The sequence below is a fragment of the Plodia interpunctella genome, chromosome Z (genome assembly GCF_027563975.2).
Source record: "Plodia interpunctella isolate USDA-ARS_2022_Savannah chromosome Z, ilPloInte3.2, whole genome shotgun sequence".
NCBI classification, from domain to species: domain Eukaryota; kingdom Metazoa; phylum Arthropoda; class Insecta; order Lepidoptera; family Pyralidae; genus Plodia; species Plodia interpunctella.
In genome coordinates, this window is record NC_071324.2 from 12,959,280 (window position 1) to 12,981,356 (window position 22,077).

A 22,077-nucleotide genomic window follows, 5' to 3' on the forward strand; every position below is an offset into this window, starting at 1 on the left:
GGTAAAGAAAAGTTTGAATAAATAAATACAAGGTACTCTATATCGCAGCAATTGTATATAATATATATAGTATATTAGTATAAGCTACTTCTGCAATTGTCCGCTATCCGAACATCAAGACCGAAAGATGAAGGACGATATCGACTTATTTGTAGAACCTCATTTGTAAGGTCTATACCATAGTATAGACGTATAGACCTACAAATGAGGAGGAGGAGGAGGAACCTACGATATGACGTACCCGCCCCGGTACACACTGCAGTACGAACTTTTTAATTTGCAAATTGTTCGAATTCACTGCTGTGAGATCCGAGCAACTTGTACTGAATGAGCTTATAGCATTTAAATTCAAAGCATTCATTCACAAATTGGACATTCCAGTTTATCACGTCTTTCAATTTACACCAGCGGTAGCCTATTTTGACTGTGGGTTAGTAGCTTTATCTACTCTAAATCTCGTCTAAGTAAAAGTCTCGTAAGACTTTCGCATATTCGTTATATTATTAGTACCGACAGCTACTAATAACATACAGAACACGTATCAAATTAACATTAATATTTCATTAACCTTTATTACTACCTTTTTAAATTTACGTTACTTACGAGTAATTCTATTTTACTTTCATTCGGTTGTGAGAACGCTAACTGTATTTTTTCTGTATTGGTATTCTGTCACTCGCAGTAGGTTTCCCTGGATCAGCATAGGGCCGGCTCCCATCATACAGGCCTTTTAAAATTTTCTAGTGAATTATTTACAAAAAAAAAACTTTACAAGAGTTAAATGTTATCAATTATTTCAGTTTTGGTCAGCGTTCGTGCCCTGCGCCACCCAGAATAAGGATGCTGTCCAACTGACCTTGGAACAAATCGATGTCATACGCCGGCTAGTGGACAAGTACCCTCAGTATCTGCAGCTGGCGACGTCTGTCACTGGTAATTAATTATTGTTTCTTACTAGAAATCTATCTTACAATTTAGTGAATAAAGTGTAATAGTCTAAAATTCGGAGCTAGATTCGGAGGTGTAAATCTAATTAATGTTTTGTTTATTTTATTGCGAGAGAGAGCACTCGTTACGTTGTTCTGCATTAAATCAGATATTTACAACGTGCACAGCGTACATATTTATATTAATAAGAAAATATTTTTCTTCGTTTAAGCTTCTATTGATAATGTTTAAAACTACTCTATATACTAGATGGATTGAAATAGGACCAAAAGTAAAGCAGGATTATATAATATATTTCATAAATCATTATAAATTATTAAAGCGGCGTATTTTATGAATAGACCATTAATATGAAAACTGATAACATTACATTGAATATTGTTGGATCTCTCCGTTGATTAACCGTCCAATCATAACTTGAATTCTACGAAATTTTTCATTTCGAACTTAAAAAAAATACCTCGAGTTTTTTCGTCAAATTATAACGTAGCCGAACAAGATTTAGTAATAAATGCGAAGTCTGCCTTTCCGCGGAGATTCCCCTCACAGAGGTCATTTTTCTCCCTCGAGCAACCAATTAAGACTTTTCGTTTTTCACAAGGTACCTTTTATTTGAAACTTGTTTGTGAACGGAATTAACTTAGTTTACCGACTCGTCGCAGTTTTGAACTTTTTCTGTTTGAGTTTTATCAATAGGATCTAGATTCCAAGTTGTTCTCCAGTTTTTCTGCAGGATATAAACTTCCTTCGATGTAATTTTGTTTATTTATTTTCAACTTGCAAACGGAGCTGCAATACGATTACTCACGTTGCTGGTGACAGCTCTGATATCGAGAAAGGCTTCTCCATTCGATTTTATATATAGTTACTTGCAGTTGGTCGCTACGTCGACCTTTACTGCTTAACCGGAGGAAATATGGCGACAGTAGCAAGGACCGTACAGCCGAAACAGTAACAACTCAACTCTCTCAGGACTCCCAGGTGAGATCGAACCTCGGCTTTGGGCGTTACTCGAAAAATGGCAAGAGCGGTATATTGCTCAAGGTGCCTGAAGGGCACTCCATTCGAGCCACGTTCCATACCGTAAAGCTTGCCAAACCTCATAATTCGAATCAATGCTCGTCATGATCTCGGCATATTTTCCAAATATTCTGATATGAGATTTTTAATCAATAGTGCTTCCTCCGTCTCTTGAGCTCATGCTTTTTTTTGCTAAACTGTCTACTATATTTTACAACATATACATATACAAATAAATATCCAAGACCCAGGTCAATCTAAAAAAAGATCACTTTCCATGTTGCTCTGACCGAGTATCGAAGCCGGACCTCCAGTGTCCGGTATGATGACCAATAAGCTACGGAGGTCATTTCCATGTTTAATCCTCGAGTAATCTAAACTGCGATTCAAGCTCACAACCATTCAGGCTTTGATTGCGGCCAGAGCTTTCCACATGTTGTCCACTTTTGAAATGTAATTTCGTACACATTCGAACAATATTATTCCACATATTGGTACTGTACCGTGGAGTTACTGTAGGTTTTTCAGCGGATTTCAATGTTCGTATCGCAATTTAGACTAATTGATCAAAGTTTTAATACAATGGAATAATGCTTGTATCAACTTCGGGGAATATCTTAATTGTGCTATACGTTTCTAGACTATACCATAACCAATGTTTGTTTGTGCCCTGGCTATACAACAAAGTAATTGAATAAATCAACAAGCAAATACTAGAGCTTGATGTGTTGTTACATTGTTTTGGGGCAAGTTGCACCAGTCAATTTTGACATTAAATTCCGCACCGCCGTCACATTAGTTATATTCAGCTATCACATTAGCTATTTTTTTGCGCAGCATTAAGTTGACTGGTGCAATCCATTTTTAAGAATATTTCGAATGACACTATCGCGCTGAACCGGATCAAATTCCTTCCAGCAGTTGTACTAACTGCTGGAAGGAATTTGATCCGGTTCTTTTAGTTGTACAGCGGATGATCTAACTTAAAATCTTGTTAAGGATAAAGGTATAAAAAACATAAAAGTTTTTAATAAAATAATAAGTAAAACGCGTAACGATTACGTAAAATAATACTATTGAAATTTTTAAGGTATATCAACTAAACCTGAACTAAAGTTGAACCATGACTGACAAATCCATCGATCTTATCATACAAGTAAAACAACAACTGAACAACAACCTCCGATCTGGTAGTAAAGTAACTTCAAGAATCATTTCTAAAAGTTTGCAATGTCGCACCGCTCTAAGACTTCTTAAAAGGCCGGCAGCGCTTCTATAATGCCTCTGGTATTGCAGTTGTTCCTGGGCAGCGGAGACCGCTTACCATCAGGTGACCTACTTGCTTGTTTGTCGCACTATTCCAAAACAATATGGGTCCAGTCTGTGTAGTACTTTCTAGCCCTTCTCATCTTCAGTATCATCTATTTTCTCTTTGTCCTAATTGTTTATGATCTCTTGTTACAATTTTATTTCTTCACGAAATTATTATCGTAATTTCAACATGTAATCACATTCAGAAAAAAGAACAGCATTTGAGATTCTTGTTACGGATGTCTTAGCTGCAACGTATCGCAGTTTGCTGAGAAAAATATAGTAGGGTAGGTAGATAATACTCGAAAGGTAAACGCGTTATTAACCTGTGTTCTTTCGATTATGAATGGGAATGTTATTGGCCGTTATTCTAAATTATTTCTTACGATTATTTTAATTGATAACAAGAATACATTTTAGGTTAAACATTCGAATATTTTCGATCACTATCTTACCCTCTCATTATTCACACTTCACTTCATCTTTGTGATGTCGACCTTTTCCCTCTTTTTTATTGTGCATCGGTTTGCCATTCCAAGACTGGTCGTCATCTAGCCTCCCATCATCCTGGACCACTACATCTGGCATCACACCCAATCCATCTATATTTTGCATCATCGAGCCCCTCTGATTTACGTCGACGTGGGAGGCAAAGATCGTAAATGAATATTTTATGAAGAAACTCTGCAGATCGACCAAGTTCGCGTATTGTTTTGAATAATGTGGACCGAAGCGACTTCTGTTCCGGTTCCCATGGATAATTTAGGGTGTTACTTTGCAATTCAGTTTGGATTTATGATCCTCTGCCCGGTGCCCGGTGCCCGGTACCGAGGCTAAAAGGATTGGTTTCGGATCTAATAAATTGAAGATTAGGATTTAAATTAATTAAAATACACGAGGAAATACTCCTAGCTCAATACAGAATTAAAGCAAAGTTTATGACAAAATAATATTTTGCTGTCGCCGAATTGTTTTTGTACCAAATTGTCGAGCTCACGTCTTGTGATGTTTCCGAAAAGCGGCCCTCCAAATCCTCCATCCATTAAAATCTACCGCTGTTTATTTTCCCGTATTTCACGTGGATGTTGGTTTATCCAGCTTGGTTTGTATAAACATGAACAAGATTATTCGAAATATGCATTTTCACATAAAAGGGAGAAGAAAAGGACCGGCATCACAGACCTCGTGACTCTCTTCTGGATGCAAATGACAAATATTAAAGTAGGAGTACATATTATTAAAATTTTGTTATATAACTTAAGGTTCCACTGCTGGGCAAAAGCCTCTCCCTCTCCCTTTCTGTTTCCAACCATTTTTCATCCAAGTAGTTTCTCTATATTTTAAATACTTAAAATATCTTGTTATATTTATAGAGTTATAAGATTTATTATTATAGCAATGATGAGACTGGAAATACTTTCTAAATATATATGGACAAATCACACAGATTGAGTTAGGCCCATATTAAGTTAGAGTCTGTGTTATTGGATACTAAGAGTAACCTGTGTAGGGGTATTATTATAACATATATGTACATAGATCAATCAGACAAAGATAAGTTACTATCTTGACCGGAACGGGGATCAATCTACTGTTAAAGTCCGCCATAATGATCATTAGACTAAAGAGTCTCGTTTTTTGGCAGATATCCTGCAAGCGCACAGCGCTCGGCCACGCAAGATCGCTTCCCTCATCGGAATCGAAGGAGGACATTCCATCGCCAACTCCTTGGGGATACTCCGGAGCTACTACCAGCTCGGAGTGCGATACATGACCTTAACCCACACTTGCAACACCCCTTGGTAAGTGTCTTTGAACATTGCAAACAATTCATATGCTTTGCGTGTCATATTGTCTTTGTAAATTTTTATTGTCTTCTATTTATAATTCTGTATTTTATTTCAATTCTTTTATTTCATTGAGTGCGTCGACTTACGGGTCTTCAAGACGACTAAAGCCTGACCCATGGGCCTGACCGAACATCGTACATACTTTAATGAAGTTTGCTGTAATAATTTTAAACTTTCGCTATGCGTAATCAACGAGAGTCCATTCTGTGTGTAATTTAAATATTCAGTTAAATTCTTAATCAAATTTAATTATTTATTCAGAAACTAGACCTTTCATTTCACGTCGTATTCTAAATTAAATAATATTTACCAAACAAAGCTACATACAATCAGATAAACAAGATTTGAGTTATACAACTAATTTTATAATAGTGTTATATCTAACTAAACACGAAATAGTTTTTAGGAAGTGGCCCATATTATAACACACTCCATTTCTATAGAAATCACCTTCAGAAGGCAGTTTTTTGATGAAAATATGTATTGTTAATCAAAATTTCAAATCATTGTCCCTGTCTTCGCCGACACACCGGAGCCAATGATAACTCAATAATTACTTTTAAATTATTTGTATTCATGAGTTTTTAACATACAGTGAAAAAAGTACGTAAGTAGGCGCGCCAAATTTTTAGAAGACAAAGTAAAAAAATGACTTGACTTTGACAGCCCTGACATTTGAGAAAATTAAAAAGTTAGCCGGTGACACTAAAGTAATACAGCCAAAGGCCTAAACAGTCCCTACAAATCAAATCATTGGCCGTTCGCTAAAATGTTATGACTAAAAACAAAACGTTTCTAGCCACGTGCTCATACTTCGTTATGACAAAACAAAAAAAGAGTTTTCCGACGCTCCTTTCACCACGAATTCAATTCGAAATATAACAAAGACTTGAATATTTCAGTAACATGTCGGTTTTACTTTTATTTAGTATTGAATAGAATATCGAAAATGTAGTTACGTCGGTTAATAAAATCATATTGCCAATTTGTTATAAATCCTTTGGCTTTATTTTTTTTCGAACATTACAAAGTTACTGTATTTCTCTCAGTTATAAACGAAATCTGGCCAATTCCACCATTATTAATATTTGCTACAATTTTAACACTTCGTCATTCACCTCAGAAAACATTTCACATACCTATATATTCAATGTTTTAAAACCACACTTTAACACTGTTTAATTATTTTTTATGTAATATTAAAGAAAACTTTCATTTAAAACTGAAATTCTCTCTTTTCAAATTAAATTATACAAGACTTGCGACATAAATTTGCAACTACGAACAGTATTGTTACTAATATTGTAGAGAGAAAAAGTTTTGTATCTTTCTAAAGTTTTGTTTGTCGAACGACCTCAAAAACTACACAATTCTGATGAAATTTGGCACAGTGATAGATTAGATCTTTAGGGGATCAATTAATTATTTAATGCATGACAATTAACAATGTTAAATATTTAAGTAAATGGCATCTAGCTGCCCCAGTGTTTGCTGCGCCCTCGCAGGGCGTCACCTGTACTTACTTATTATCTATATAACATCTAACATTTCCACTTGTGACATTGCAATAAATGAATCTGAATATGGATCATATGTCATGCTTGTTTCTATCTCAAAATATCGAAGCTTTGTAAAAACAATGTTACAAAAGATAGACTTTGGAATATCTACATACCAAAATCCATTAATCTGTTTACAAAAGATTCGGCAAAAAGCTCTAAAACCTGTACAAACGTCAGAAAGTATAAAATATGTTGCGAAGTTTAATTTTATTGTTTTCATCCACAATATTTCATACAAAATTGTTATGTGCGTTTCAACTCGAATGGATACGGGTTCCGTGCATTGCAATAGGACTTTCCTGTCAATGTTGAAACCAAATACTTCTATACTATGACTAACCGCCCGTCCCGGCTACGCCCGATAATAATATAAAGTTGCCATAATAATAAAAAGCCTATATTACTCCTGAACGTTTAGTTTATCTCTGCGCCAAATTTCATCAAAATCGGCCCATGTTTTTGAGTTTATAATTATATAAACAAAAAGGCAATTGTTTTCACTTTATATAGTATGGATAATGCTAACATTATATGGACAAACCTCTAAAATAAAAACAAACCTAATAAAAAAAAAACAATTTAATTCGAATCATACAAGTCTTTTCATTTTAAATCTGAAAAGAATCTGGCTAGCTGTTATACTGAACGGCTATTTTAACCAGTTGGCTGCGACATGTATACGAGGACGTAACGGCACGTCGTTTTATGGCGGCGTGGATTCCAGCGACAGTAATGCCTTTACTCCACATGTGAGTATGGTAATGTGCAGATATATAGTATGGCATAGCTACAAATTATTAAACGCTAACGTATGGCATAGTTATATGTGGCGGCAAGCGAGACAAACGTTTTGTGAAAATGTTGAATTCTCTCGTCATTTATATGGCGTCCGCATAAACGATGGATGGACGGAGCGTATAGAATGGTCCTATTTTAGGGCGGGACCATATGTTACAAAAACTGATAAAGTCAACTTTATCAGTTTTTGTAACAAACATTTGAGGTTATGTCAACATAACCTCAAATATTACCCAGATGTAACCTAAAAAAAAGTACCATGTAAAGTTCCTAAGTTTCTTTATGAAATGAGTTATCTCTTTTGCCAGCCAGAACCAGAAAAGGATAATTAAACTTTATTAAAAACACATAAAAGCTGTGCTATTTAAATTGACGTTTTATTTCATGGTTGTAGGCTTCAAGTGTGTTGAAAATGATTTATTTTTGCATACTCGGTTATATTACGGCGCTCCAAAATTCAAATTCAAAACATTTATTCAGAAATTAGACTTCCTTCACAGGCACTTTTTCTCGTTAATTTTTATATTTATAGTTATTTCTCACAAGCTACAAACTACTGGCATTTCGGAACGACCAAATGCTGAGAAGAAATGCCGAAAGAAACTCATTTGAACAGTGTTGGTCCCTATCATGCCAGAATTGGCGTAGCGAAATTCCACCTCGTATGCGATTGATTGTTTTTTATTTGATTGATGATTATAATTTGCCCGCAAGTATTATAAAGTAATATTGCCGTAAAATAGCTGCGCAGTTGACCGTACTTGTGGAGTACCGCCTCAAAGCATAGTATGCGAGTAATGCATTTATAAAATTTGAGAAATACTTTTTGCTAAACCTTACTCAACGAGGGCAGACATTGTTAATTACATATGTCGTAATGGTAACGACTCTTTTCACAAAAAATATTACCATGTTTTAGTAAAAAGGTTTAAATTTTGTGAAAGGCAAGGTTAGTTATATTAGGATCTAACATACATTAAATAAATACGTTATTATTTTTTGATGTCTTTCTTTTTAACAATATGAATAAAATATAAATAAATAAATATATATTACGATAAATCCCACAGATTGAGCTAACCCGAAAGTAAGTTCGAGACTTGTGTTATGGGATACTAACTCAACGATACTATATTTTATAACAAATACATATATAGATAAACATCCAAGACCCGGGTCAATCGGAAAAAGATCATTTTCCATCTAGACCCTACCGGGGATCGAACCCGGGACCTCTCGGTTCAGTGGCGAGAACTTTACCACTGCGCCACCGAGGTCGTCGACAATGGTGTTTCAGATTTGATATAAGTCGCCTAAAGGTATCTGATATGACGTTTACGGCTACCTACCGCATATAGTGGCAAGTAATACACACTAGTAAACTTAAACCGTCAACCAGCGTACAGGTTTCCTCACGATATTTTCCTTCACCGGTCGCAAAATGGTGGTTAGTGAATGCTATACTATGCATGAGTCAGATTGATATACAAACTCATGTGGCACGAGTAGGATTCGAACCCGGGACCTATCGATCACAGGCATAATATGTTAATTAAATGTTATTATTGTTGTCTCTCATTTTCCGGTTACATATTTCTGGTATACGAAAGAAACGACTCCAATATATTACATTAATTTGGAGACGGAAGTGTGTAACATGTGTGCAATTTTGCCCAACGAACGCTGGTTATAATAAACTGGCAATAATTACGAGAAAACCAAACGCTCAACATTATTGTAACATAAATTTACTGCTAGAATAATACATCAGTTTTAATTTATCGCAATAAAAAGATGAAAGTAATCAAGTTTTAAAAGTTATAGCTTTTCAGATATTCAAATCAAATCAGTCAGAAATTAGACTTTACCTTTACAGGCACTTTTTCACGTGAAATGTTATATTAATTTCTTAAAAGCTACAAATTACTGACGACAACGCCGCTGAGAAGAAATTCCAAAATTAATTCAATTATAGGTAGGTAAACAGTGTTAGTCATGCCAGAAAGGCATTACCATGTTATAATTTCTTAAATTTTATTTATCTAATAGTATAACAAAGTACATAAAGTATATGGACAAAAGATATACAAATGAACATGATAGGATTGTGATGAAATGCTGTTAAAAATATAGTTATGAAACACGATGAACCAATCAAAATATATGAGAATCGAGCTGAGTCCTACTTACGGCACCCATTTACGATTTGACACAGGTATTAAAAGTAAACATTGATTACAATGTCATACAGTTGGAGATACAATAGAATAAGGGCAAAAAAGCCGTATCTGAAATGGACGTCTGAAACAGAGGCGTTTATTTAAAAAATCCGACTGAGATTAATTACTACGTAACATAGTGAAGGAAATTATGAAAAATACGTAGGTAGGAAATATCAAATTTCGGCGGGCGACAGTGACAAGATTATAATTAAAATACGGAAATAACGGCCACAATCCGCACCCGAGGCAAAGTGGACGCATATAAAAACACTGAACGAATTTAAAACTCTATAAATGTAAACGCGCTGAGTACCACACTCAGCGCGTTTCGACGCTGCGTCATTGCCATGTTTCAAATGTTTAACAGACAAGAATAAGTTTTACTGTCTGACTTTAAAACAATACTTACCACCCACGTACATAATCGATAACATATTGCATCGTACTATATTATTGTCTGTTTAAAACCCTGTAACTATATTTTAACCTGCTGATTGACTGGAAGAGATATTGGAATATTGCCTGAGTCCGCCGTTGCTATTACCATTGCTGTATATTGTGTTGTGTTTTCTGAGACATAATATCAAACAAACGTTTATCTGAAGCGATAATACCTATGTAGGTAGTATTTATATGTATAAATAAATTGTTCTTCATTATTGTAAAAATCTAATGTAATCATTGATTCATATATGAAGCTATACCCAATAACACTTTTTACTTGTGACTTTTCAAAGTGTTTCGACCGCTGCGGCCGCGCTATCTGTCATTTTTTTAAAGAAATTAATCATTTCCAAAATCAATCATTCATAAAATAATATGTATTATAAATAGGAGAGTAAAACCAATTATTTTCTTTGTTAACATTTGAAAAATTGTAATGACAGCACGGCCGTAACCTAAATATTAAAAATAAAATGTTTCGACCTCTTTAATTAGTCTTATATTTGTTCTTTAATGTGTATATAGGTAAATAAATAAAATAATAAATATATTATAATATATAAGGACAAATCACACAGATTGAGCTAGCCCCAAAGTAAGTTCGAGACTTGTGTTATGGGATACTAAATTAATGGTACTATACTTTATAACATATACCTAAGATAAATATCAAATGAACTATGTTTTATAAAACATTAAAACGCGGCATTTTTATAAACATTGATTTCCCGCGTCGATTGCTCCGCGTCTAAGATACACAAATCAGCAAAGCGACTATAAAGCAGAAAGCGACCGCATTTTTTGTTTGTTTTGTTTCAATTTTTCATTGCTCCTGTATTGTTCTGTTTGTTCCATAGGGCTGACTCCTCCAACGAAGCGCCGGTCGCGAACGGACTCACCGAATTCGGAGAGGTAAGCGATATTCAACTTTATCCCAAAGCAACACGAATGTATATGCCTTGCGAAAGATTACTGTCATAGTTTTTAAGATATGTTTTCTTTAGAAATACTTGCGTTGATGAAAGGGAAACATTGTCCGTGTGTGAGCCATACAATTTGGTACAATAAGCAAAATTTATATATCTTTTCATGTATTTTAGTACTAGCTGTTGCCCGCGGTTTTTTATCTTTGACATATATGTGAAGAGCGCGTGAATTTCTCTTCGAAAGCAAAGAAACACGATTTTCATACAAACTTTCACCCCCATTAAAGTAATTTGGGAGTTGATTTTTGAAAAAAAATGAGCCTATAAACGGGGGTCTTTAGCTACATGCATACCAAATTTCATCAAAGTCGGTCGAGAGATTCAAATCTATATATAAACGCGAAATTTGGGCAGTAGCTTTAGTGCTCAGATAAGAAACGAATTTTAAAAATTCGACTCTTAAGGGTAAAGGGGTAAAAATTGGGGGGTAAAGTTTAAAAATAACGAAAATCTTCTTGAAAATTGGCATAAATGCTATGCATTGTATGCAAAGTAATGAATGATTTCTGAGAAAGTTTTATTATTGTTTTACCCTAGCGAGCCGGGATGGGCTGCTATATATATACGTGGTACTGTTCTCAGAGTTACCCAATTACCCAATGTGCTAAAGCAATTGACAGTTAGTAGACGTCAACAAAAAATACATCAGGTTGTATAAACTTTTGCTGAGGCGCCATTTTGAAACATGTAGCTCTGTTCATGCCACTTTTAGTTTTAACTAGTAGGATAAATTTTAGTGTCGTGTGTCGAATAATTGAATTATAAATAAGGATATATCGTGTGACTACTTACAAACTCGATCTGTAGATTCTTATGCCTCGGGGCGATAACAATAATCGTCTTGAAAAATGTTTTATTTTAAGGACTGGCTGTTTAGTGCGCACATATTTTTTTCTTTTTTTTTTCTTGTCAGGGGAATATTTATTTTTGTTGAACATCATGACTAAAAAGCAAATAGTATTACCAACACAGAGTGACGGAGCAATGGGCTGCGCTTGCAAAAGATGCGCCTTTCGCTCGCACTATCTCGTTCTACACACACAACTTCTCGCTTTATCTATTTCGCACTGAAATAATAATCATATTATCACATTTAGATATGTAATATTATGATGAAAAAAGGCCTCTTCAAGTTTGCTTTGGCTCCATGCCACGTGGATCCGTGGATCTCTTAAATTCACACGACTTATAAAATATGAAACATAATATTATAAAGGGAAAAGATTTGTCTTTTGTTTGTGTAATGAGTAAAATCAAAAAGTACTGTGCGAATTTTGATGTAATTCAGCACAGATTCCTAACATTCAGAAGTAACGTAGGCTAACCTTTTTATTACGGTTTAACCGAACGAAACCGGAGAAACCGCTAGTAAATATAATAGTTTATTTCGGACAAATTTAATTAATGTCTGACTGAATAATAGGCAAGAAACATGCCTATTATTCGTGTTAAATTCGTCGACGCAGCTTGTTAAAGTACACTGCTAAAGCTCTTACAGACTCTTTTGTGTGGACCACAACTTTAAGTAGCAATTAGTGTAATGGTTAGCCTACATAAGCTCCTTACTATAATAAATTGTTCACGATTCAATTTGTCTGCAAATAGAAATGAGTGTTCCCTAGAGTGACTTTCGTCGTAATAAGCAATAGGAGACAACATGCTACACTATATATCATCGTAAAGGTCAAGTTAACGTTGTCTTCAACCGGGAGTTTAGACGAAATGGCGCACAGTCGCACAATTTAAGAACTTTGTTTATGTCGGTGGAGCATTTTCTATCAAAATCATTACAAAAATACCCCATTCCATAGAGCTCCATGAAGTGTACTTGGTACTTTGCATTTTTCCGAGCGGGTTAAAGTTAACGTCAAAGTTGACGGAGCAACACACTATAAATGTGACTACTTAAGGGTGGTGACTAAATATGTGTTTCTATATCCTTTTCCTCATTCTGTAACATGTTTACAGCAATGTTATCCAGCTAAAACAGCGGTTTTAGCTACTGCTTTAGGAACTTGCTGAATGCAATATAACTTTTTTAATTTTCTCAACTTTACTAAGTGCGGTGTCTAAAATCCATTGTTCAAACGAAAATGTCAGAAAAAATTTTAAAAGCTTATTTATCTATCTAATAATCTTTTATTTTCAATTTTATGATTGTTTGCATGTCATATTTTGTTTTGTTGAAAAAATATTTTACAAATTTTACTAGTGGCGTCCCGGCTTCGGTCGAATGGACCGCCATTACTACACTAAACCATAACTAAAACGTTGACATGCGAGGTTTAGATTACAATCCGTAAACTAGTCCTGTGAAACCAGACTTTGCGCGGTCAGTTAACGTTTTGCGTTTGCGTTTTCCTGCGCAGGTTAAAGTTAACGTCAAAGTTGGCTGGTGCAAGCCACTCATAATGAAGATTTCGAAATAGGTTATTATTGATTTCGAAATGAATTTATAAGTCGCGATTCATTATTAAAATAGTATAAACAAACATTCTAGATATATAGAAATTCTATTGTTTGTTATATTTGCATGACATTTAATTGACAATGTTGTGCTGGATGTGTGGTGTTACGCGGTTCGACCACGGGGAACTCGCCCAATCGCCAGTTATCATATTCATGACAACAATTCTGATACGGGCAGGCTTGCGTAACACAGCAAATTAGGTAGGGAATTAATACGAGCAGGAGCCCTTGGCATCAAGTCGGCCATTTTGATGGCTTGATGTTGTCAAGTATGATATGTGTGCCAATGGTCTGAAGAATACGCCAGTATTAAATGGAGGGGATAAAGTTGGGAGCTCGAAGAAGCCGGTAAAACGCTAATATGAGTGAGAGATGTGCTCATTTAAGCAAACACGATCCTCCATCCTAACCGCGTCTCATTGGGACAAAGTGGTGCGTTGCGACGCGTTGCGAACATTTCGAATGCACGCGAATATACGCTATGGTTATGTATTACATAAATACCTTCATTTTATTATGATAAAACAACATAGGAGACGTACAAAAGCCTTGACAGGTTTATGCGTAAATCTGATTACTTGTACAATATTTATTCACGACATCCCTAAATAGAAATGAAAAACAAAACACAACTGCAACACACTTTACGTCTATCTTATTTTTTTATCATAATAAAATGAAGGTATTTAATACATAACCATAGCGTATATTCGCATCGCATAGCAACACAATGCTACGCCAATATACTAGTTATTGTGCACGCAAATTGATTTGAAGAATGTTAGTATTAACAGGATGATTCGAGTAAGAGATGTCGTTTTAATTAATTCTTTCTATTTTTATTTGTGATTGTATTTTTAATATCGTCTGGCAGTTCATTGATTAATTGTGGTATTATATATTCTAGGCGTCTTTTTCCATATAAGTTATTAAAATATGGGAGCAATAATTTCTTTTTATTCTTGGATCTAGTAATATTCGAAACATCATAGGCTTTTGCAATGAAGTGAAAAAAAAAAAGAAAAAAACAAAAACCAAAAAGAAAAGAATTGTTCTTTAAGTAATGTATATTTTTATTTTATTGTGTGTTGTCATTACATTGCAGAAGGAGAATAAACCATTTGCAATTATCTTTATATTTTTGATTTAGTATATATACTTTTTTTTTACCACAATGAAAAACCCGCATTGTATACCGAATCCGTCGGGTTAATCCGTCAAAGTTTGGCCAATTGATCAGCGATGGCATTAAAATCACTTGGGTCGCAAAAAACCATCAAAAATGGCCGATTTTCGCTCTCAGTGTTGGTTTCTTGTCAACAGAAAGTGGTGCGCGAGATGAACCGCCTGGGCATGCTGGTAGACCTGTCCCACGTGGGGGAGAACACCACCAGGGCAGCCATCAGGATCTCCAAGGCGCCCGTGATCTTCAGTCATTCTTCGGTCTACAGTCTCTGCGCCCATAAACGTAATGTGCCTGACGATATCATCCAATCTTTAGTAAGTCCATATATTTTTTATTCAGATAGTAGACTAGCGATCTGGACACGAGACTTATATATTAACCTCAAGATCCAGCCATTCTTCGCCCGAACTATACATTATCTAGATAACAAGGAAATCTGTATTAAAATCCGTTTAAATGAAGAAAGCTTAGAAACAGACAGACGTGGAACTTTTTTTATACTATGTAGTGATGACATAGAAGTAAAGAAGCACATTATCACCGCAAATTCAACCGTATGGTCAATTTCTTGTCAAAATTTTCAGAAAATTTCCTTATATAAAAATTAGACTATTGGCTCGTCCCGGCTTCGCACGGGTAAAAACGTAATAAGTTATACACCTAAACCTTCCTCAGGAACCACCAATAGACACAGTGTCTATTGGTGAAAACCACATAAAAATCCGTGAAGTAGTTTTTGATTTTATCGCGAACAGACAGAAGGCGTTTCGTCCTAAATTAGGTCTACTCCATATCGTCCCACGGATGTCGCTGGAGTCGTCTAAGCTACTAACACAGCTTTGACTGCTGACAGGCAACAACAGCATTTCCATTTTATTCGCGAGCTAAATAGCGACTATAAAATCAAAAATGGGGACGAAAAATGTGGAAAACACACGATAAAAGTAACTTAAGTTATATTGATATGTAAATTATAAGTAAATCATAATGAAATATCATTTCCATAAATTGAATATCTGTGTAACACAAATGTAAATCATACTCGAAAAGCATAAGAAAAGGCTAACGTAGACCTATAAACTCCAAACTTCGACTGATCGCCCGACTAGTCGTGCAACTCAACAACTGTGGTCCAAGATTAATAGCCTACAGCTAAGATACACTGTTCTATCGCTGGGAGACGAGCAATTTCGGGACTTGTTCCTACAGATATAAGGATCAGTTTACAAAGTTATATTAGTGCAAATGCTGCGGTACTGAAGGCAGCCAATTAATAGCTTGGATAAACTAACCATTTGTATATGGCGAGACCCTAACAAGGCTTCTGTGTGCCGGCGATTTTTTGGTCCATTGGAGCTGATGCGAATCTCCAAAGAGCTTTTGAACTACAGGGGGGAGAGGCTATATGTATATATGAGCACCTCTCCTTGTTACATCCCTTCAATACTTTTAAAATTGCTCGACTTGGAACTCAACCTACATTGACAAACAAATCTGGCCTGTCATTCAGCTCAACCCAAATAGGGGACAGCAACAGGACCGCTTAGAAACTAAAATTAAATGTGAAAGCTCTCCTTCTTAAATTCACATGTGAGTACATAATTCAATGGTCGCAATATTGGAGTTTTGTTAGCCAAACTGTAAACACACGAAATAAAAATTGTTGATTTAATTCGTATCTTCCTTTCGAGAGTCACCGTTACGGAGATTGTTGTAAAATGCGTGTTTTAATTATATGCACAAGTGTAATGATTGGCTTTGAGAAATTAATGGGCTTACGCCTAACCAATTACATGAAGTAAAAATTATAGTTGACTTCCATTTAAGCAGTAAGAAGAATAAGAGGTTAATTATGAATTTGAATGTAACGGTAAACGGTTAATTTTTGACGTGACAACGTCTTAAATTAGGTTGCGGCTGGGAGTCACTTATGAAAAAGTGTAACGCCCGGTAACGTTACGATGAGTCACCGAACGAGAGAGAGGCCCGCCGAATGCCTTGCGTCTCTCTCCCACTCAACTATGATCGGTCTGCCGCGCGCGTTTAAAGACGTTGTCACGTAAAATCTTCGCCCGTAAAACCGACTTTACAGGCAACCATTTTTTTTTTTAAATAAAATAATAAAGGGCTATGTATAAAATAGACAATAAATTATATTTTGAGTTGAACGCAAAGTGTCCTAAGTTTCACTGCCCAATGTTCTTCGATCCAAGAATTTCCGCTTGGGTTATTATATATATATGTGTTTGTATATTAATTTTACCAATACTAATATACACGACCACATTGCCTCATGTTGAAAGAATTGACAACTTAGATATACGTTTAATTAAAAAGAACGTAAAGCTGACAAATTGCTTAAGTAATAAATATTATGAATTTTGACTTTATACTACATACATTTCAGAACGGCAAATGTAAGTTTAATATAAGTTGATGTAACGTCTCATTTTGTTGGAGACAGTGATTCTTCAGACTTCTTAAATTGTGATGCAAATATAAATTGTTGCTATAAGTTTAAATTTCGAATAGACAAGCTAATCAAATACACAATTTATCGAGCATCGAGAAGATGAACAGCAGACACGGCGCGTCTTGATGGCTCAACACTAGTTACAAGATACCTCACCAGTGAAATGTCCATAAAAGAAGCTCTTTTTTTTAGCTAGGACTTAGTGCGAGTTTGCTACTTACTCACCATTGAGTCGATTCGAACTGAGACGTAGCGAACCAATAATGCTACTCCATTCATCCATTGTGACGCACCGACAAGCACACCGAAATTAGATCGGAGGGGTTAGTGCGGGTTTGCATTTCACTTCTCACCTACGAATCGATTCGAAGTGAGACGCAGCGAACCAATCACATTGCAGTGTGGTTGTCGTTGCGTCACAATGGCGCAATGTGATTGGTTCGCTGTGTCTCATTTCGAATCGATTCGTAGGTGAGAAGTGTAATGCTAACCTGAACCACCCTTGGTTCGCTGAATCCTTCTTCGAAAGGATTCGATAGTGAGAAGTAAAATTTAAACCCGCTCTAACCTTTAGTCGACATCGTGAGAATACACCGTGCTAAGTGCACAATTTGAGTTCGCGACCTTAAATTGCTAAGCATGTGTCATACGCTCGGTCTGATTTTGGATACGTTCGCAGTATGAGCTGTACACTAATCAAACAATTAGTTGACTGACTACACACTCAACTACTTGTGCGACTACCGTCGAGGGGAGTATTCTGTAGGCTGGTTCCATTAAATGTTACATCGCGGGACCAGTTCACGGAATGGAATTATTATTATTTTTTGTTAATACGCCCACTGAACCCAAAAATATATCATGAACCAGTCATAACATTATTCTTCATGGGTCAAATGATTTTTTGTTTTAATTTTATTGCATATTAGGCAAGTAGATAGATAATTTGTTTATTGCTATCAAAAATAAACACACATAGGGAAGAGGCCTTGTACAAGGTCAAAAGGATAGCTTGGAACAGGCCGACATAGAATTAACTCCGACAAAGACAATGTTATTATTAAAATTGGGCCCTCGGGATCAGTGGCGGGGCCAGTCGACGGAATAGGAACGTCGGTACAGTAGTAAGACGGGGGCGATATAAATCTTATTCTTGTTGGAGTTTTGGTCCCAAACTCGTGTAGGTACGACTATGTTATTCCCGTCTATGTTAACATTTGTTTAGCAAAGTCCACTCGAGGATATCCCAAGAGTAATCGAAATGGTTAACTAACAATACGACTTATTTTAATAATAAGCAAATATTAGTTGCTTCATTAAAAGTTTCTATTACATTTGTAATATTTATAATTTAATTTTTGACACAAGTTTTTAATGCTGTCACAGAGATCTTATTGCAAATTCAAATTCAAATAATTTATTCAGAGATTAGACCTTCACAGGCACTTTTTTTCTCGTCAATTTTTATATTTATAGGTATTTCTCACAAGCTACAAACTACTGCCATTTCGGAACGACCACTGCTGAGAAGAAATGCCGAAAGAAACTCATTTTATCTTACTGTTATTGTTTCTAATAATATATAAAAGTACATAATGTACATAGTCAAAAGGTATATCAAAACAGGTTATGATTGTGATCCGAGTGCTGATTATAATATATATATATAGATGTGAAACACAATTAACTTACATAAAAAATATGAGAAACAAGATGACCAGTTCCCTCTGGCAGCACCCGTTCACGAGTTGACGCAATCAATGTGTGGCAAAACAATTACGTTATGTCTGAAGAACAATCAGGTTTTGCGTGTCACAATAATGCATTGTTGTATAAACTAAACGCCTACATCGATGACGACCGCGGTGGCTCAGTGATTTAGTGCTTGCCTCTGAACCGAGAGGTCCCGCGTTCGATCCCCGGTCGGGTCATGATGGAAACTGGCTTCTTCTGATTGGCCCGAGCCTTGTTTATGTATTTGTTATAAAATATAGTATCCCATAACACAAGTCTCTAACTTACTTTGGGGCTAGCTCATCATCTATGTGATTTGTCCTAATATACAATACAATATACAATTTAGTCAATTCCCATCCAAACATAAAGTCATATTTTCTTACGAATCGCGTAAACAAACTTCACAATACGAATTGTCGAAAGAGCGCGACTTTGCAATGGGGGACGGGCTCGAAGACTTATAACAAAAAAAAAACGATGTTAAGTTACACTCAAACATAGCAAGTTAAATAAAAGCTAGCAAAAGTAGACGTCGACACTTGAATGTTATTTCAGTGAGATCTCAGCGAAAATCCGCGGGTTCTCAACTCTTCAAAAATGTCGTTATGTTTATTTCCATTTTTAAATGCAAATTAAAACCTTGAGCCCCGTAATGAAAGATCGCGGAGCGATCTGCCAACTAGTCGAGGAACAGATCTGATTTAATAAATTATGTTTGAGTGTTCATTATAAAATGAAGGTAGAAAATTTTGACAATAATAAATTTGTCATGACTGATAATTATAAGAATTCTTAAATACTTTATATTCTAAAGTTTAATTTTAGAATTAGAGTATTTACAAAATATACTAATATATAAAGTATACATAAATTTCTTAGCTATTTGCGTCCAATTACTCATTATAAATTTAAAATATCTAAATTAGGCCCCTGAATAGAGATTCGTTGCGCCAGGAAACTGCCGCACGAGTGTGTCTTCGTCCGTTTTGTAACTGGACTTTTTTAATTAGTTTTACATTTTAATTAAAATCAACGTGGCACATTTAACAATTGAAAAAAATGTTTACTGATTAAAATATTACGGCATACGTCAAATATAATAAATTGAAATACTTCCAAAGGATTTATTGGTAAAATGGTCATGGAGGGAGAAACTTATTAACATTGTGTTATGGCCCTATACAAAAATATACAATAAAAATTCCAATTTTTTTTTAACAGAAAGAAAATGGCGGCATCATTATGGTGAACTTTTTCCCGGACTTCGTCAAGTGTGCTCCGAACGCAACCCTGTCGGATGTCGCTGGTAAGCATCTCTCATTAATCTCACCTCACCATTATCCATACTATTTAAATGGATTTGTTATACACGTGACACATGTTTTTTTTTAACTTTTAATATAATAACAAATGTCAAATGTGGACAAGTGCTTTTACGCGGTAAATGAATTAACTTGATGACACAATTTTTTATAGATACCTAGTTAGACTTAAAGGTTAAATATAACTTGTGAATAAATGACAAATTTTTAATTCAAATTGTGTTATGTAAGTGAATGTGAACATGGTATCACTAAATGTTAAATTGTAATTTGTTATTTATTTTGTATATTTGACTTAATTATGTTAATGCCGACACAATGTTTTATTTTTAAATGGAATAAATAATTGGAATATTTTTATTGTTACATCAAAATGTATAATATAACTTCAATACGGAACTGCAACTAATGTTTAATCAGCCGTCATAAAGCCCTACCCATCGAGTGAAAGACGTATGATTCATTTCCATAGTTATTAGAATTGGTGCTGCATCTCATGCTGTTTTCACTCTTATCACATCAACGCAAAGACCAATTTCCTATGACGTCACAGTGACTGAAGCAAGATGCAATTAAGTGCAAATGTAGAATTAGATTTGTGAGTCAAATGCTCGAATAATTTGACAATGCAATTTTCTTTGTGTACGTTGTGAGCTCGGTTTCTGTGATACGATTACTGCAACAATCGTACATTGTTCGCCGAGGGAAGAAAGTGACTCATTTACAAATAAGTGTATTGATTGTACAATCGAGGGCCATAATATAGCAGTGTCATTTCAGGCATTGTGCTCGAAGACTAAACACACTAGTTATGAATCGATCATATTCTTTTTTATATTTATGTTACGCCTAAACCTCGTTTGAAGTTTGTTGCGCCGCTTCTTCTTCACCTACTCTTTGGAAGTCGGCTGTAGACTTAGTTTAAGTAATTTTTTTGACGTCAATAAGTGATGTATATCATCCTATATTGAATAAAAAATTTTGAATTTGAATTTGAGTTGCAGCCGATCTCAGTTGGTTACAGCTAAAGCTTAACTCATAAGCGTTAAGCTCCTTTCAGTAGACACAGTTATAGAAATATTCCCGCTGCTTATAGAAATATTCCAAACAGAAAACTAATATTGTTTAATTAAATCCTCCTCAGTCCTTGCGTCGTATTCCTCACTGCCGAGGGTCGTGATCTCATTCTACATGTTATATAATTACCCGCCACTCGGATTTGCGTAGCTGACTGTGGCCCCCACTTTACCCACCAGCAACACCTTCTCTAGGTTGTCGCCGCGTCTCCTGGCCACGTGTCCAAAAACTCCAGTGGGTATTCTCTGTAGGCGTATTGTTGAGTGAGTCTGGTCTTGCTCTCAAATTATATAACTACTTAATTAAGATTTTTTCAACACATAACATATTACAGTCGGTTGCACCGTACGCCACGCTAAGTACGCTAATTTGTCTGAGCGTCGACGGAGCGCAGATTAAAATCAACGTCAATGTCGACTGGTGCAACTCACCCTTAAAGCGTTGCATATTCCCAACATGTTTTAATGTTTCCACATGGTTTTCTCTCGGTGAGAAAATCTGATTAAAATCTCCAACGGGACATATATTGCGTCGGACAATTCAGTAGCCACAGATATAAATCGAATAGACATGTGGTAAAAATCTTGTAGATGTTGTACGAGAATTATCAAATAAGAATTAAAACAATCTCTGTACATCTTATACTAGCGGCCCAACTTCGCTCGTGTAAAA

General features: G+C 35.4%; 1 protein-coding gene across 1 annotated transcript in view; it reads left to right on the forward strand.

Moving 5' to 3' along the window:
• LOC128682967 (dipeptidase 1-like) overlaps positions 1-22,077 on the forward strand; it is a 101,158-nt gene that overhangs the window by 69,858 nt on the left and 9,223 nt on the right. The window contains exons 5-9 of the mRNA XM_053768061.1: positions 801-933; positions 4,925-5,081; positions 11,013-11,067; positions 14,934-15,110; positions 20,228-20,312. Of these exons, the coding sequence (XP_053624036.1) occupies positions 801-933; positions 4,925-5,081; positions 11,013-11,067; positions 14,934-15,110; positions 20,228-20,312 (607 nt within the window). The remainder of the gene's footprint in view (positions 1-800; positions 934-4,924; positions 5,082-11,012; positions 11,068-14,933; positions 15,111-20,227; positions 20,313-22,077) is intronic.